This window comes from Leptosomus discolor, chromosome 3 (genome assembly GCF_034619465.1).
Source record: "Leptosomus discolor isolate bLepDis1 chromosome 3, bLepDis1.hap2, whole genome shotgun sequence".
In the NCBI taxonomy this organism is placed as follows: domain Eukaryota; kingdom Metazoa; phylum Chordata; class Aves; order Leptosomiformes; family Leptosomidae; genus Leptosomus; species Leptosomus discolor.
The window spans coordinates 1,337,041-1,353,679 of NC_141393.1; the positions used below are offsets into that span (position 1 = coordinate 1,337,041).

Genomic DNA, 16,639 nt, shown 5'->3' on the forward strand with positions numbered 1-16,639 from the left:
GTGTGGGTATCGGCAGAACCATCAGCACAAATTGGATTCCTCTGTGGTCTCCATTCACCTGTTCTCTGCAGCTTTTCTGTTGTGCTGTATTATTTGTTGTGCAGTGCCAGGTGGCTGGTCGGAAGGCACGGTGTTCGTGACAGCGCTGGCAGAGTTCGGGTCTGTGGGAAAACGAAGCAGGGAGGCAATTTGGTGGCTGCTTGAACGTTCAGCAGACATTGTCCTTGTCCTGGCTTTGGTCTTGGAGGGGGTTGTGGAACGAGAAGACGGGAAGTCTAAGGAACATTCAGCCGTTCTCCCGATTGCTAATGCAGCGTTCTCCAGTGAGGCTCAACTGCATGCTGGCTGGCGTGGTGGTTGTTGTCTGGTCTCTGTTCAGATTTCGCAGGACTAGTCGCCCGTGATTTACTTTTCAGAGTGGTTCTTCAAACTCACTTTTTGGCAGCTTGCTTGAGTTAGCGCGCTGTTCATCCTTGTGTTAAATCAAGTGATGTTACCGAGGTCGTTCTGCTGGGTGGGACTGGGCTAATGGGCTTAATCAAGATCGAGTGTTCTTGGGTAAAATGGTTATAAAGCAAACACTTCCTGCATCCCATTTGAATTTAGAGATACTCTTTTGAGAATATTTTGTTAAGCTTTTTCTACTGAGTGGGTATTTTCATCGGTATAGTTTGTATAAGCAAATAGTCTCCTTTAAGGATATTAACGGCAACTTTCCTGTTCGTAGGTTGTACGGGAACTAAGCAAATACACAGATCAGTTTCGGGTCTTGGCCCTCAGTGCCACACCAGGCAGCGATACAAAGGTGAGTCAAATCTACTTGCGTGGCTGAAATCATGACGTTCCAGTGAAGCGATGTTCCATACCAGTTTGAACGCTGGGGGGGATGCTGAAGTCCATTAGAATTCCACAGAAGAACTGGATCTCTTTACAATCCATTAGTTGTTAAGGGTTTGCCTTTTTCGTGCTGTAGGCTCTATATTGTTTGTGTCCTGGCCTTTCTAAAAGGAAATGATACTTTTTGGGTTTTGAGAATCCAAACCCGCTGGAACCCAAAAGAACTCTCTCTCAGTGCAAATGGCTGTTGCATTCCGTTCAGCGTGGTTCTTGGTAAGGAGGAGTTTTCAGTCGGAGGCAGATGGACATCCACGTGCAGTTTAAGCTCCTGGCTCTGGGTTGCTTCTCATTTCATGGTGCTCCTAACGCCAACGGGAGAGCTGTGTCACTCCAGCCCTCGTGCCATTGCACGCTTCTTGCATTCATGAGCTTACCATCTTGGCCTTTTGTGTGCTCCACTGAAGTGGAGAGGCTTGCATTTCTCATCTGCAGGCAGCAGGAACCTTTTCCTTGCAGTTCTAGGCCTGATAAAATATGGAAATAGGGACTTTGATGTGATACTGACTTGCACTGTTGGAGTGTTAACGAGCGAGTACGGACTTTTTTTGTGGCTTCTCAACAGGCTGTGCAGCAAGTTGTTTCCAACTTACTCATTGCGCAGATAGAGCTCTGCGCTGAAGATTCTCCGGAAATCCAACCTTATTCTCATGAGAGACAAGTGGAAAAAATCGTTGTTCCGCTTGGTGAAGATTTGGTAGGAATGCAGAATGCTTACATCCAGGTGAGCTGTTGCGTTTCTTTGTTGTTAAATGCACAGTGTCACTAAATGAATAATCTCCCTTCCTGCTTGAACTCCTCTGTCTAGACGAGCAATAACTTACAGAGCCAACGCTTTCCTACGCAGTTAACTTTGCCTTTCAGTATAAGGCAAAGAAAACCCCATGGTTTCAGCTACAGCAGCTGCTGTTTCACTTTGCACAGTGATACCTGTTGTCTTGCAGTAACTTAAGAAGCTCTGGTGGAAAACTTACAGTGGAGTTAGTTTTCTCATGCTCTTTCAGGAGTCCTTGCGAAATTGGCGTGCGACCTGCATGGAGGGCTTCTTAATTTGGCTGGGTTTAGTAGCATGAAGATGTTGCCAACAGCCGTGCTTGTGTTGTCCCGGTTATTGCCAGTTACAAAAGCTGTATATTGACTGAAAGATTTTCTCTGCTTAAGAATATTCTTTAGAGCTTTAAGTCATCTGTAAGTGTACTTAGTTCTCCTTGATTTTTTTTTTTGTTCGGTTGTTTTTTGGGGTTTGGTGTTGGTGTGTTGTTTTTTTTTCCTCGAGAGCTTTTTTCTTTTCTTTTTTACCAGTAGGTTATGTCCAAATACCGGCCAGATTAGCAGGGCCCAGAACTGTTGGCCAGTTGACTTGATGGTCTGTGCCTTTTCAGTAAGATGCTAGTACACGAATGGTATGACGTAAGGTACCACTTTGAAAGGTTCAAAATATATGTTGTTCTTTTGGTAAGAGACATAAAAAAAATTAGGATCAAGTTGGTGTCAGACTTGGCCTTAGGATATGTTTTTCGTTCAAGTTCAGTGATTTTGGTGTAGTTGATGTGAAGATTATCGGAAAGCAAACCTGAGCGGTTCCGCTGGTGAGCTAGCAAGGACTTTAAAGGTAGTTTTGTACCACTCCAGGTGCCTCTGAATGTTTGTGTGGCGCGGAGGGATTTCAGCTGGGGCGTTTCACTTGAGATTCCAGCTGAAATAAACACGTGGGTTTGGCTAATCTGGTGTAACTGAGTTGTACGGACAACCTTGACTGAGCTGTCGCTGTGGCTTCAGTGGTTTCTGTTTCCTTCCTTTGATCTGGTATTTGCATTTCTGTTGCTGCTGCTCTGCTTAGAAAATATGACTTGTAACACCCCCCCCACGAAAGGATGGTGCCCTGGGCTGTGCCAGCGTCCATGGCAAAGCGAGCCTTAGTCTTGGAGACCTGGGCCCTTCCCAAAGTGGCTCCAGCCCCTGGTTCCGCAGACGCGTGTCTGTAGTCGTGCCCTCTTCTGCAGCGCAGCGGTGGGCCTCGACTGGGCTCGGGGGTTCCCTTGCACCATTTACCTGCTCCTGCTATTTGGTTTCGGAGCGCTTTGAGGTCAGGCTACGGGGGTGCAGCCGCAGAAGCAACAAGTACCTCTCGCGTTGCCCTTGTCCCTTGCCAAAAGGATCAGGTGTGAAGGATGTTCTGATGGCATCAGGACTGGGAGAAAACTCACACACGTACATTGCTCGTTGTTGAGTCCTGCTTCTCTACAGCTTGGTTCTGAAACCAGCCCGGCCCCAGCCTGTGCTGCAGCAGGAGCTGTGGGAGGCTGTGCTGGACAAATTTGGGTTGCAGATGCCCTCTGCAGCGAGGAGGGGTGAGTTTGCTAGCAGACCTGCTGGCTGCAGCATGTAGACGCGTCACTCCAAATGTACGTGTTTATGTCAAAGAATTCTATGGTTTTTTGAAAGTTATTTAAGTTTTTTGGGTCTTAGAGCGACCATTTCAAATCTGGGGCTTGAATGGCTTTTGTAAAATCAGAATAGTGACGGCTGCTGTTGCCATGCAAAGGGAGGATGGCAAAGGGACTTGCATGTCTGTTATGAAATGAAAGGCTGGCGTACTCTGCATGTTAAAATCATTATCTTTAATGTGGACCAACAGTCACAGTAAACAAGACGACATCCCAGTGAAAACAAAGGACAGTGTAAAACAGCACAACTCAACAATGCGGAAAAAATGTTTGTATTCACGTACATGCAATAAGCAAGGCCCTGAGTATCACAATAGCTGGAATAAACTTTTTAGGCACTAATGCTTGTTCGGAAAATACACAGTAAGCAGGACAACATTTATCTGTTAAGGCTACCTCATTTAATCTTCCAAAAATATGGGTGAATTCTGTTTTATTATCTCCTTTGAAGAGTGGAAATCTAGTAACTTCAAATTTAAAATGAAAATCCATTAATTAACAGCTTAAAGGAGAGCCACAGATGGATAATAAGATATTTATTCTGACAACAGGCATTAGGTCATCATGCTTGACGTGATGTTTTCAGACTTTCTGGAATGATGTATTTGAGTAATAGTAACGTTTCCTTGGCATTCACTGGTGTAACCACTGAGTAAACATTACTGTGTGTTGGGAAAAACTGGAGTTTGTCGTGCCTGTGCTGGTAGGGCCAGTTGCAGCAGCTGGTACAACGTTCCACAGCCATAAAGTGTATCTTCAAACTCGAGATTAATTGGTCCTCAGCAGCAGAAGCTGTCTAACATCAGTCAAAATAAATACTACCTTGGAATTCACAGTTTTACGTATGACAACACTGAACACTTTGCTGCAGTTAAGAGTATCAGCACATTCAGAGAAGTGCCTTATCTCTGTGTTTCAGTAACAAGAATGTTCTAGAACATACCCACAAGCAGCTGAGTCACAGCAGTGTTTAGGTGAGCGTTGCCTATGGAAAGAGACATAAGATACAGCAAATGCGCATTGCAGTAGAGGTTTAAATTGTGAAGTATGTACATACTGGGACTGTATGGTGAGAGGATTTAACTGCTTCCAGTCACTACTTGACAATTGTTGCGCCAAAGCATTAAAATAATTTCTGTAACTGGCAAAAGCAATCAAATTGCAGAAACTTCTTTAATTTGCCATAAAATCTTGTCAAAGGTGAAAATTTTTTTTATTTGCTCTTATAAAACTCTTGGCGGGGGGGAGAGCAAAACAAAACCTGTTATTTTAATGACTCCCTGTGCTGTCTACTCAGCTGTTTTTTTTTAAAAACTTCTTACTGTTTTTCATTAATTTGTTAGCTTTCACCTGGCATTTCCAGACGTTTGAGGAAATGATCAAAATAAATAAAAAGCTATCAGGAAACAATCTAACATACTGAAAAGGAAGTCTGATATATATATTTTTTTTTTACATCCCCCCCCCCCCGCTGTGATCCTGTTTCTTGAACAGAGAGGAATGCAAGACGGGGCAGGTGCCTTCATCTCCTTTGTTAAGTAAGAAATACTGATGTGCACATTTAAATGGGCACATCAGACAGTGGTTCCCAGTTGTGGCCACAGCTGGCAGAAGCGTTTGTGCTGTCACACGGCCAACCAGGTTTGATGGCTTTCTGGTTGGAACATGAAAGACCCCAATCCCACAGTCTTTTGTGAGATTCCCCCCCCCCAGTTTAACGTCCAGTGAATTTGTGGCAATGCAAACGCCTGTGCTGGGCCAGCGGGCTGTCTGAACAGCTAGGGACAGAAGAAGGGGAGGATTGCTTTTTCTTTCCTCCCCACAAAGACTTATCGGCTTGTGTTAAAACTAAGGTTTTTCTCTCTTTTCCTTCCCCGCTTTTCCTCATGCTCCTTGCTGTCTCCGCAGGGGTCCCTGTGGGCAGCAGCCACCGGAGGGCCCCCTGCTCACGCTCAAGCCCCATGCCAGCCGGCGCTCTCGGATCCTGCTGCTCAACGAGAGGCTTTAGCTTAAGCATGAGGTCGGGTTTGTGCAGCAGAGAGCCTTGTGGAACGGGGGGCTTAAAGTTCTTGAGACCTGTACGTTTATTCAGAGGTCCTACGTGAATCCAGTTTGTTTGCCAGTTAACTCTCCTGTAGGCTAGCAGACACTGGCTCTGCTTGCCGTTTTGTGTGCTGTAACTGAAGAACACAGCAGCTCTATTTAACACCTAAATCCTGTAATCAATAAATAATGCTGGGGAGGTACTTAATGAAGCTTTAAATAAGAAGACCTTTATGTCTATTAAGATTAAACTCTACCATCAGATCTGTAAGGGGAGACATTAAGGAGGGAGATGCTGCCCCGATTCTGAGGTGCAGTAGGTGCCCTTGAGCTGCAGGAAACAGCAGAGCACGCTGCTGCTTTCAGAGCTTCTGATGGGTGGAGAGCTATAGGCGCTTGTCTTCCCGTCACAGCGTTCTGGGCTGGCAGTTGTCTGCGGGGAGAATTATCATGGGGAGGAAGGGTAAAAGAAACAAGCTGCAACATGGAATATTAGAAATCAGGAAGAAAATTTCTCACAGTGAGGGTGGTCAAATACCGGAACAGGGCCCAGAGGGGTTGCGGGCTCCTCATCCCTGGAGATGCCCAAACTGATCCGGGCGAGGCCTGAGCAGCCTGCTCTGCCAGCAGCACGGCAGAGGGCTGGACCCGGGCACTGCCAGAGGTCGCTTTTTTCCTGTGATTCTGGGAAATACCATTTATAACATTAATAATGTGGAAGTGCCAGAAGAGTGTAAAGAGTACTGAACAAGCTGGTTACTTCAGCTGCAGTGTTCTGACACTCAGCAGAGTCGTAAGAAGAAAGCGTTGGGAAAACGGAAGAGTCGAGAATAACCACTCTCTAGGTAGGAATGCCAGATATAGCCATGGGGTTACTGTGAATGTGTGGTTAAGGTTACCTGTAACTTTTGCTATCGAAACTAATGAGCATTAGGCCTGTTCTGCCTTCTTGGTCTCTTCTCAAGGTTAAAAGTACTGAATGCTTTTTGAGGTAAGCATTAAGAATTTCTGCTCCACGGATGACGACACTGAAAGCAGTCAGCACTGGCCTACTCTTACTCCTTGGTTTAATCCCAGTGGTCGGAATCTGGTAGTTCTCTTCAGAAATTAAGACCTGAACTTTCTTTTCGTGAAGCATGGCCTGCACGTGTGAGCTGGTTCTCGTGTGTGTCCCACAGCAGGGGCTTTGTGTAGCTGGTGCAGCACGAGGTGCCCGGGGCAGGGGCCCCAGGGTCTCCCCTAGGATGGTCCCAAGCCACAAGCAGTCTAGGGATGCTAATAAGTGGATGGGGAGAGAGATCTCTGTCTCCCTCATCTTGTAAAAAAAAAAAAAAAGATAAGGTGAACTAACTTTTAAAGTGCTAAAAATCTCCGTAAAAATTGTGTAAAACCTGTGAAAGTTGATGTAGGGAGCTGTGTGTTTCAGGCGTTACCTCTGTTTGACTATGAGGTTGGAGCGATTGCTTTGCTAAACGGGCTAAAAGCTGCATGTCTAAACGCTTTGAGGGTGCGACACCTAGTCCCGCGTGATTCACCTGCGAGGTTCTGCCAGTGAGTGGGAGCTGATCCCTGTGCCTGACAGGCGCCAGGACGGGAGGCTACGGTCGCTGGAGGAACCATATCTCGTTGTGTCGGTTGGCAGCAGCCGGGTTTGTGTATCCTGCAATGATGAACGTGTCCTGCAAACATAACTCGGGGCTCTCCAGAATTTCCGCCAACAGGTTTATTTCTCTCATTATAGAGTCTTCGTTGGTGATCCCTCTGAAGCTCCTGTAATAATCAACTTCATATCAAGTTCTTTTTAAGATCCACAGTTTTTCCAGAGCCTAGAAATGCCTCCTTCTAAATTACTTAGTCACGTTTCACAAACGTTACAACCTATGATTGATCTCAAACAGCTTTTTCTTAGCACTTCCAGTGATATGTCAGACGCTTTCTTCCCACCTACACAGAATAGTCTTTTTTTTGGATGCTGTTACATCTGACATTGACAGATGCATCATCTTCCCAAGGAAGCTGGTAACCATCATTTCCTGAACATCCCAGTTTGATGGGATTTTTACCAATTACTGAAAATCAAGTTTTACTCTTTGTTAGCTTTTAGAACTCAGTTTAAAAGAACAAAACACGCCCAAATGGAAAACAGCATCTTTGTACCATTTTTACTAGAACAAAATGAAAACGTTTCTTACCTACTATAAACAATAGTAGAAGGCCATTCTTCAATGATTATGTCGGAGTCAAAAGGATGAGGTGGCTCGTCCTGCAGCACTTCAGGCAGGTAGTACGCTACCGTCACCGACTGCGTCATCTCCGATTGAGATTCGTTCGTATGGACTATGGTCACAATGGGTATTGTTATCCCCAAGTACAGCCCTGAGGAGACAGGCATGACTTTCAGAAAATACAAACGGAGAGCTAGGTGCTGTGCTTGACTTCTGAATCATGCAACGCGAGTACCACAGGGCAGAAAGGGTTTGTCACTGAAAGGAATTCGGCAGGATGGTTCAGAAAATGGGCCTGTGTATTCCGAATGGAAGGAGCGTTTTATTATGCCTTGTAGTGCGTGTGTGTGCGCGCGCATCTCTCTCAAACCTGCAGGTGCAAATTTGTGTGCATGTGTGTCTACAGTGTGGCACTTGGTGAGCTCTCCTGTCTGCATGTAGGGCAAGGAGTTTGACTTTACCTTCTTTCCCCCCGTTAAGAGGGTTGTGCTTGCCCTGTAAACTGACCTTGGGTCATGTTTTAGATATTTGGGAGCAGGGTAGGCAAGACAAGGGGCTGCACTGTGAGTTCGCTTAGGATTTGCTGTTATCAAACGCCCTGCTGTATTTTTGCAGCGCTGTAGGGAAAGGCTGTGATTTTGGCTGTGCAGGTAGCAGTGATGACTAGGAGTGGGACTTTGCTTCTGCACACAGTTTGAAAACAGAACCGCACTGTTCTGGAGCTGGTTTTCTGTTTAACATTACTTGTAAACCATGATAAAGGGTTAAAAGAATGGGGAGAGCGGGGGAAATGCCTGATGAAGGAAGAGCTTTCATGATCCATGTTTTTAGTTTCTTGGAAAGAAAATGCAGGGTTGACTTGCACTGACACGTGTACTATTACAGAACAAGACACTGGGCGTTGCAATACTGTTTGATCAACTGGAGAGCGAAAGCAATGAGAACTGCTGGCTGAAGTTGAAACTAGATTAAATGGGATTGAAACGAGGTGTGCATTTCTCATGCAGGCACACGCTATCAAGGACAGGGTGGACTTGCCAGGATTTTAAAATACTTCAGTTAAAACTGGACTATCTTCCTGGAAAATACGCTTCAACTACACAAATTTTTGGCGTCCGTTCAGACACACAGAAGTTGGGTACCATGAACTCAAACGGAGGAGGCAAAACATTATGGTCTCTTGTGGCATTACACTCCGAATAGGTTCTTAAACCAGGCGATTTCAGTACTGCTGTGAGAACTAAGCCACTAAAATTCTGTAGGAAAAGCCTAATTAAGAGCTGGCAGCCTACAAAACCAGCCGGTGTCGATCCCCGGGCAGTGGTACTGGTCACAGTGCCCCTGGAAACAGGGACGGCTTTCTGCAGGTGTTCTCTTCTAGCAGGGGTGCAGAGGGAGCAGCGTCTTGGTTCAGACCCTGCTGGAAAGGCTGTCTTACAGAAAATGGCCCTATAGGCAGGGTGGAGTAGTTGGAAACAGCCATAAGAATATCTCCTAATTGAGGAGGAGCTAGTGCATAAATAGGAAGTTTTAACGTTAATGTAGAATTGTGGTACCAATTACCTGAGGAGTTCTGCTCACAAATGTACCTCATAAGCTTCATGAATCCAAGGCATATGCTCTGTTCGTACTGTTTTTCTTTCATTTTTATACAAGCCCACTTGGCTTTTCCGTACTGACGTTTCTCGTAAAGCAGGTCTCCGAGCTGCGAACACGGGAAGATAAGAATTTTGTGGTTTAAGTTAATCACCTAAAAGATGCCAAGCAAACAAATAAAATCAAATGATATTTCAGCGCTTCTAGCAGGCAGAAATCAGCGCCTCTAGGCGTACGGCCAGGAGAAGGGCAAGCATGGGGAATGACTGAAGTCTCCGTGTCAGGTCCTGTTTAATACTCAGTTCACAGGTGCTTCACCTGCGGGTCCACGCTGGCACATGAGGAGACGCCCAGACCCAGTGTGCTGCGTGCGTCCTACCTCAGCACGAGCCTAATTGCATCTTTTTTCAGCTGTCAGTGGAGTGATCTGGAAAGGGACATGTGACTTTCAGGCCTTCCTCACAGAAATCAAGAAGGGATATGCTGCTGATCTTAGACCAAAATTTACTTCAGCAGGCTTCTAGGTAATTCTCCTTTAAGCTAAGGAACTGTCATCTTTTGGACTTGCAGTATTAAACATTTAACATGCAATTAACATTGAATAACCTTATATTTTTATCTGCAGTTATTCCAGTAGTGCTGAAAAATTGCTTTCCAGCATTTAATTACAACTTGCGTAGTCAGGAGTCCTGAACTGTTTAGATGAAATACACCCAATCGACTTGTGACATTTATAAATTCAAATTATATAGATCTATTGAAAAGAAGTGTGACCAGACTGCTTCATCCATGGTTAGTAAAAGTTTTGTTGGTTTGCCGTGTATTTGAGGTTAGATGCTTGTTTGCACACTTCCTGCGCTCTGAACAGTTTGCTGGACATCGCTTTCAGTTTTTCATTAGAGGACAAGATGGTTTTGATAAGATGGATTTGCAAATCGATGCTTTGTTTGGTAACAACCCATGATACAAAAGTACATGTTTGGTTTTAAATTCAGGTATTAATCTCTCAAGTATTCTTTGCTGAGGTTTTATGAAGATGATTGTGTAAAGAAGCAAATGCATTGATTTAAACAAAGGAAATAGGCATTTTTGTTTCAAATGTCAAAATATGAGAGCTTTTTGTTAAATTAACTATGAAATGTTACAAAGACCGTAATTCCTGGCCATATTCTCACATTCCTGCTAGTTTCCACCTTACAAAAAAGACAAATTCACGTGTAAAAGTGGTGAGACGTTAAAAATGAAACGTAGTTACCCAGTTACAATGCTTTGCACTTGGGGCTTTAAAAATCCTTAAGGGTTAAAATAACTTTATGAAGAAAGATGTTTTGGAAGCTGGGTATGAATACTGAAAACACTGTTAAAACCTGGGAAGGGAAGCGGTACCTTTTCTTTGCGCTGGATCAGAGTGAAGGGGATGGTCTGTCTCTCCTGGGGGCTGTTGTTCCTGGTCAGCTGCTGAATCGGCTCTGCCATGTCTGCAACAAATAACAGTGCCCGGTTTGAGGGGAAGCTGTAGAAATCAGTCCGAGGACCCTGATTTTGTAACAAGCTTGGTTTGCTCTCCAGTAGGACTAGGAAAGGTTAACTGACTGCTGCCTCCGTGCTGGTAGGGACAGATTTTGCTCTCCCACTCCTCGTGCACTGCCGTTACACAAGCCTCTGCGGAAAGCTTTTGGCCGTGCCTGGTTCTCTGGCTCAGTGCAGCGGATGTTGCCAGTTCTAGCCACAATTTCAGTGTTGGATTAATGAAGTCAGTAGAGTCGGCTGCTCTTGCTCACAGGTTCAAGGAAAGGCGGCTGTGGAAACTCTGTCATTTCCAAAAGATGTTTCACGTCTAATATTTTACTTTAGCGTTTGATGAAGGGTTTTATTTCTGTTTGGAAGGGGCAGGAGACTGTTGACTTAGAGTGAACACTAGCATTCTAGCAAAATTGAAATGTGATTTATGGAGAGGTTGTGTGATTTATCAGGGAGTAGAGAAGGGCAAGCTTCAGTGTTCTGCTGGTCATTGCCCCTGGCAGAAAGGAGGAGAGTGGGTCAATGTTCTCAGATAGTCCTAGTCCCCATAAAGCGTCAGTAAAGGTGAAATGGAACACAGCGACTTTACCTGACTAACAGGGACACTGTGCCTTTTGCATGCCCCGTATGTCCGCTGGGGGCTGTTGTCCTGCCCCTTGGAGGAGAGGGCTCAGAGGGCAGGTAACGGGCGTCACCGCTTCTGGCCTGAGCTCACACGGGTTGGTGGCGGAGCGTTACGTGAAGGAGCGTGTTAATAGCTGACGGCTGGTGAAGAACTCTAAGCACTCCCACGCTCACTTACCAGTACCGAGGGGGAACTGCAACGTGCTGTGACTTTTTGAACGATTCTCACCCTCTGTAAGAGATTAACTAGCGAACCTGTCCTCTGGTTCTAGCTGTAGTGACGCTAGCAGTCATCCACTCCCTATTATTACACTTCCCAGCCAAGCTCAGGTGGATAGAAGGAGCAAATATATCATACTTGCACAGGTAACACTGGCATGTTCTAGTACATCTGTTCTCCTACAGTTTTGTCATATAAATATGGTTGGACTGGGTGTATTTGCAGCTGTGGTTGCCTTGACGTGGATTCTAGCGGCAGTTCATAAATACCTTCTGCTGAGAAGCTGATCCCTAACAGATAGGCTTGGAACTCTGGCTATGAGATTAGTCTTAGGAATGGAAAGCCTCTCTTCCACAAGAGTTAGCCCTTTGCCATTTGAAGTTGAAGTAATACAGGCATTTGTGTACTTTCATAGAGGATTAGAAACTTAATTTTTTATGTGCGGTGTCTGGAAGCCTGGATGTGAATTTCTGCCACGCTGCCTCATGGGATAAACCAGACACAGGTGAAGAGGGCTAAAGCTCCAGCTGAAACAAGAGCCCTTCTCTCGGGGGTTGTAACGGCCTCGGTATCTTAAGTGGAAAAGGCAGGATGATGGGGGAAGAGGGTATTACCCATCTTTCAGAGAAGAGGAGAATTAAGAGGCAGGCGAATTAACTTGGCCTAGGTCACTTGGTAAATCTGCAGCTGAGCTGGGAATCAAACCTACAGCTCCTGGCATCCAGTGCAGTGGGTTTAGCCTTAAGACTATTTGGAATAGTAAAGATCCTTTTAATAAAAGGGAGAAAGCTACACATTAGTTAATTTTAAACGTTTTTTTTTTTCAGAACGTCATTGGGAAATACTTAAAATGTAAATAGTAACTGACATGTAAAATTTATCTCTCTTGAGGCTGAGAGAAAAATAAAAGTAGATTAGACTTCACTGAATTTTCCACAGAGTATTCAAGAACTAGGAAACGTTTTAGGACTCTAGAAAAGTTAACTCTATTTTTAGATTCCTTTATTGAGAAGTGTGGAGTTTTTTCTTTTTTTTTTTTTTTTTTTTTTTAATTCCATGTCAATGCACTGGATGGGGATTACAACTAATTAAAGTCCTTTCAGGTGTTTTACTCTTCGGTTCTGAATCCATGCCTGTCAGGCATGACAGCATAACATTTGGGTTATAAATATTTATAACCTGCACAATACTAAAGATTATTTAAGTTGCTTGATTTACGCGTCATCTGTCAGTCCAACCTTGCGAACTTGACACTGGCGTGACAAAACCAGGCAAGGATGGGTTGTAGCAGCGTCGCTAGGGAAGGGCTTGGTGCAATCCCGTTTCGAATTTGTGATGACAGCTGCTGCTCCCGGTAGGTCTTATGAAAGAGGCAAACCTTTACCAAGGGGCTGATATAGATAAGGCACGTTTGACAAGACTTGTTCGTAGCAGCAAGACTGAACAGTATTTAAATTGTTGCACGTCTGAATTTGTGCCCAATGGGACCCGCTGGGAGTGTCACTGCAGTGTGATGTACTGGTCAGCTGCACCCTCCGGTAACAGGCACGCACCCAAACCCTCGTTGCTCTAGAGCAGAGGAGACAGCCTTTGTAGTGCTGGGGACCAGAACCTTCAGGCCGAAAAGAACCCCTAGACGTGCACCTTGGAGGGAGTGCACACCTTGGAGGGAGTCATGGGAAGCAGCTCGGGGGGGTCTGCGAGCACCTTGTGGAAGCAGGCTCAGCGCTGGGCTGGGGCAGCCGTGGACACGGCGGTCCTCCCCTCGGCCGGGAGGTGCGTCCAGCAGAGCCTGGCTGCTGCTTGCTGGGGTGACCCCAGCAGGGGAGGCACCTCGGGACTGGGGGAAAACCCGCCGGCAGCTCAGATCTCAAGTTTGACCTGAGCCGGGGTTGTGGGCCTCGGAGCGCACCGCTCTGTACGCGGCGTGTCTTCGGACCACGCTCTGCTTCCGCAAGGAGGTGGTTGTGATGGGCAGCAACTCTCCTGGGCTTGTTTGTTCATCACTGTCCTTATTTTGAAATTAGACCTGGGAAATTTAAAAGTGACTGCTGTAGCTTGTTTTCTGCTTCTGTCTAAAATGGAGTTTTGCAGACAAGACAGTCAGATTATACCTTTCTGCACCTTTAATTTTCTTTTACCTGTTTGTGGCACATTTTGGCGTAGGCCACTCAGTCAGTCTGTAGGATTAAGGTCTCGTGAACAGTGATAAATTGCAGTGCCAGCCCTGTAAATACCTGTTATTCACATCTCACACAATCTTAGGTTTTTCAGCAAGCTTACAGTGCTCCTGTTACCCTCAAACAACAGCTAGAAGGCAAGTCATCTTCCTGAAAGGTACATTGTCACCATAGAACAAAGCAGGTGTCACAGCTTGTGGTGTGGTCAGGAGCTGTTGAGGGGCGGGATGGAAGGTGAGATTTTGCAGCCTTTACCACAGAGCACAGGAGATAACACGCTCTGTTGTCAGCATCTCGAGTGCTCTGGCTGCAGTTACCAGGCTGGCAGGCAAGAGTCGGCCAAGTAACATTCTTGTAGTTCCTACATCATGGCTGCAGGACACCAGCCGCTTGGATGGGGCTGGTCTGCTCCCCGAAAGCCGCCTCTCCCCTGCCTGTGTCCCTGAGGCTGCAGTACACTGCTGCTGACGGGCTACTAAACACGGACATCCACGGTTAACCTGGGCTCTGAAGGGACCACTAAACTGATCTGGCCAACTCCCCGAGGCTGTTCTAGCTGAGATGCAGTCTGCTCCTGACATACAGCCCTGGACAGTGGCTGAAGAAAAATAGCCCAGGTAGGTTTTTGTGACGTTTGCTTAGCGTTACAAAGGAAGCCTTTTACAGGACAGTAACTGAAATGTGGTAGAATACTACTTTTGACATATTTCCTAGACTTGATATCCTGCCTAATAAACCGTGGGAGTTTCAATGCCTTGTTTCAGTGCGTATGAGAGGACCAGATAATTTTGAGGGAAGGAATCTTGTTTTCTGCTACACAAAGCTGCTGTCAAGGAGCAGCATCTGTCTGTTCGCACTTCCCTCGTGCATGCACTGAGCAGGGAGCCCCTCTTCTCCCTCCCTGTGCCCCCGTGGAACCTGGAGCCGTCAGATTTGGTGCCCTGATTACAGATGCAAACCCGCGGCTGCTGGAGTGTGCGCTGGAACTGTGGGATGGTGCTGCACGGGGTGTCCAGACACCCTGCTGGTACAGGGCAGTGAGAACAGGGCGAGCCAGAGAACTCCCCTCAGACTGACCTTACCCTTCTTCTCGTACCTGACAGGGCGTTCATTTTCATTGGGTAGAGATGAGACTGCTCAGAGTGGCTCAAAAAGGAGGTTGTACCCTCTTTGCTGTGTTGGAATATAGGAGAAGTTTTTAAGTAAGAGCCGTTTCCTTCAGGTAGTGCCTAGTGCAGTCTGTTGTTCAAGGTTTTGCTGCTGCCCATCTGTAGGAGGTGATTTACCTGAATAGTGGAGATGCTAAAGCTCTTTCCCTACTTCTCTATGCAGGACAGTGCAGAGGAGTTACAGTTTCTGAAGGAGCTAACTTTGCGGTTACTCTCTGCTGCTTGTTACGAGTTATCTGACTTGTTACGGTCTTTCAGACTCTTAAGTCTTTCTTAATATTGAAAAGAAACCATTTCTTAATAAGATAGGCCTGGGAGCTTTACTGTCAAAAAGCAAAGTCGGTCCTGTTACTTCTTACTCTGTGCCATCTCTCAGTCCCACCGCCTTTCTCTAAAGGACTGACCTTTTGGACAGGTACAGGAGATACTCTTAAGGTGGCAGCTTGTGCAGGGAGGCCGTTTAACACATAATTAGGACTGAAAAGTCATGTCAGCCCTCTTCAGTGCAAACAGGCCAACCCACTGCTGCTGCAGCCGCTTCTCCGAGCCTGCCGAACGGCCCCGTGCGGGCCCTCGGCCCGCACTCCGGGTCAGAAGTGCCCGCAGCTCCCGCCGGTGCGGTCCCCCGGGCGGCATCCCCGCCGCGCTGCCCCGCTCCGGACCCGGCCCAGCGCCCCCCGCCCTGCTGCCGGGGGGTCCTGCTCCCCCCGGCCCTGCCCCGCACCCTCTGCGGGGGCACGGCCGGCTGCGGGCCCCGAGGACCGGCTCCCTCGGGGCTCTCCGGAGCCGGGAGGGCTGCGCGGGTGTCCCGCCTCGCCGTGACACCGCAGGGCCCTCCCCGCCAGCCCCCGCTCCGGTCCCCACCCCCCGCGGCGGGGAGCTTGTCAGCAGCGCGGGCGAAGGAGAAGGGTCAGCCCGCACCTGAAGGTCAGGAATGACCGGGAAGGTTGCGGTACCGGACGGTAAGCTCCGAACTACCGCCTCCCTAATCCCCCTAAAGCCCAGCGGGCTGCCGTGGGCGAAAGCGGCTTAGCCCGGCCCCGGCGCTGCCCGTCGCGGCCGGCCCTTACCGCGGGGCACGTCCACCTGGTGCCCCCTGCCCACGCTCTGCCAGTAGCTCAGCAGCCGCTCCTGCTCCTCGTCCTCCATGCGCTCGGCCTCCTCCTCCAGGCTGCTGCCGTTGCTGTGGTACGCCGAGTCCGGGCTCTCCTCCGCCATCCCGTCCAGGTCCTCCAGCGTGATCATGGCCGGGGCGCTCGGCTCCGCGCCGCTCATGCGGCACCCGCCCGTCTCCATCGCGCCGAGCCGAGCCGGGAGCGGGCTGGGCGCGCTGCCGCCGCCGCGGCTCTTTATGAAGGTCTCGCCCTGCCCGGGGATTTGAGGGCAGCGGGGGGGGGGGGGGGGGGGCAGCGGCGGCACACGGGGGGGCGGCCCCCGCCTCTGCCCGCCCGCCGCCGGGGCAGGGCCGTGCCGGGCGGGAGGTGCGCCGGCCCCCGCACCCGCTGCCGTGCCCGCAGCGAGGGGCAGAGCTGGCGGGGCGGAGCGGGGCGTCGGCGGGGGGGGGGGGGCCTTGCAAGCGACCCCGATGCTCACCCGGTGCTGCAGGATCCGGGCAGTATCGATCTTAAAGAAGTTTGCGTTCCGTGTGTTTTTTCGCTATTAATTCGTCCTCTCTTTCATCTGTTCTCTTCATCACCTTTTTTTTCCCCTGCTGCTCTTC

At 48.0% G+C, this 16,639-nt stretch overlaps 2 protein-coding genes across 2 annotated transcripts in view; one reads left to right on the forward strand and one right to left on the reverse strand.

Moving 5' to 3' along the window:
* FANCM (FA complementation group M) overlaps nucleotides 1-16,639 on the forward strand; it is a 75,510-nt gene that overhangs the window by 2,486 nt on the left and 56,385 nt on the right. Inside the window, exons 3-4 of the mRNA XM_086462082.1 lie at nucleotides 728-805; nucleotides 1,460-1,618. Coding sequence (XP_086318208.1) covers nucleotides 728-805; nucleotides 1,460-1,618 — 237 coding nt within the window. The remainder of the gene's footprint in view (nucleotides 1-727; nucleotides 806-1,459; nucleotides 1,619-16,639) is intronic.
* On the reverse strand, nucleotides 6,983-16,215 carry LOC104344864 (heme-binding protein 2). The gene is made up of 5 exons (XM_086463376.1): nucleotides 15,990-16,215; nucleotides 10,592-10,683; nucleotides 9,173-9,314; nucleotides 7,577-7,760; nucleotides 6,983-7,154 (listed from the first exon to the last, which is right to left on the reverse strand). Exons 1-5 carry the CDS (start codon nucleotides 16,213-16,215, stop codon nucleotides 6,983-6,985), a joined length of 816 nt encoding a protein of 271 aa, XP_086319502.1.

What these genes read in the sequence shown, in the direction of transcription:
- LOC104344864 (XM_086463376.1), bottom strand. Translation starts at nt 16,215, where the DNA reads ATGGAGACGGGCGGGTGCCGCATGAGCGGCGCGGAGCCGAGCGCCCCG. An exon ending in TTGTGAGCAGAACTCCTCAG is followed by an intron (nt 7,761 to 9,172) that starts GTAATTGGTACC and finishes CTGTCTCCTCAG; the next exon opens with GGCTGTACTTGGGGATAACA. An exon ending in TCTACTATTGTTTATAGTAG is followed by an intron (nt 7,155 to 7,576) that starts GTAAGAAACGTT and finishes TGATTATTACAG; the next exon opens with GAGCTTCAGAGGGATCACCA.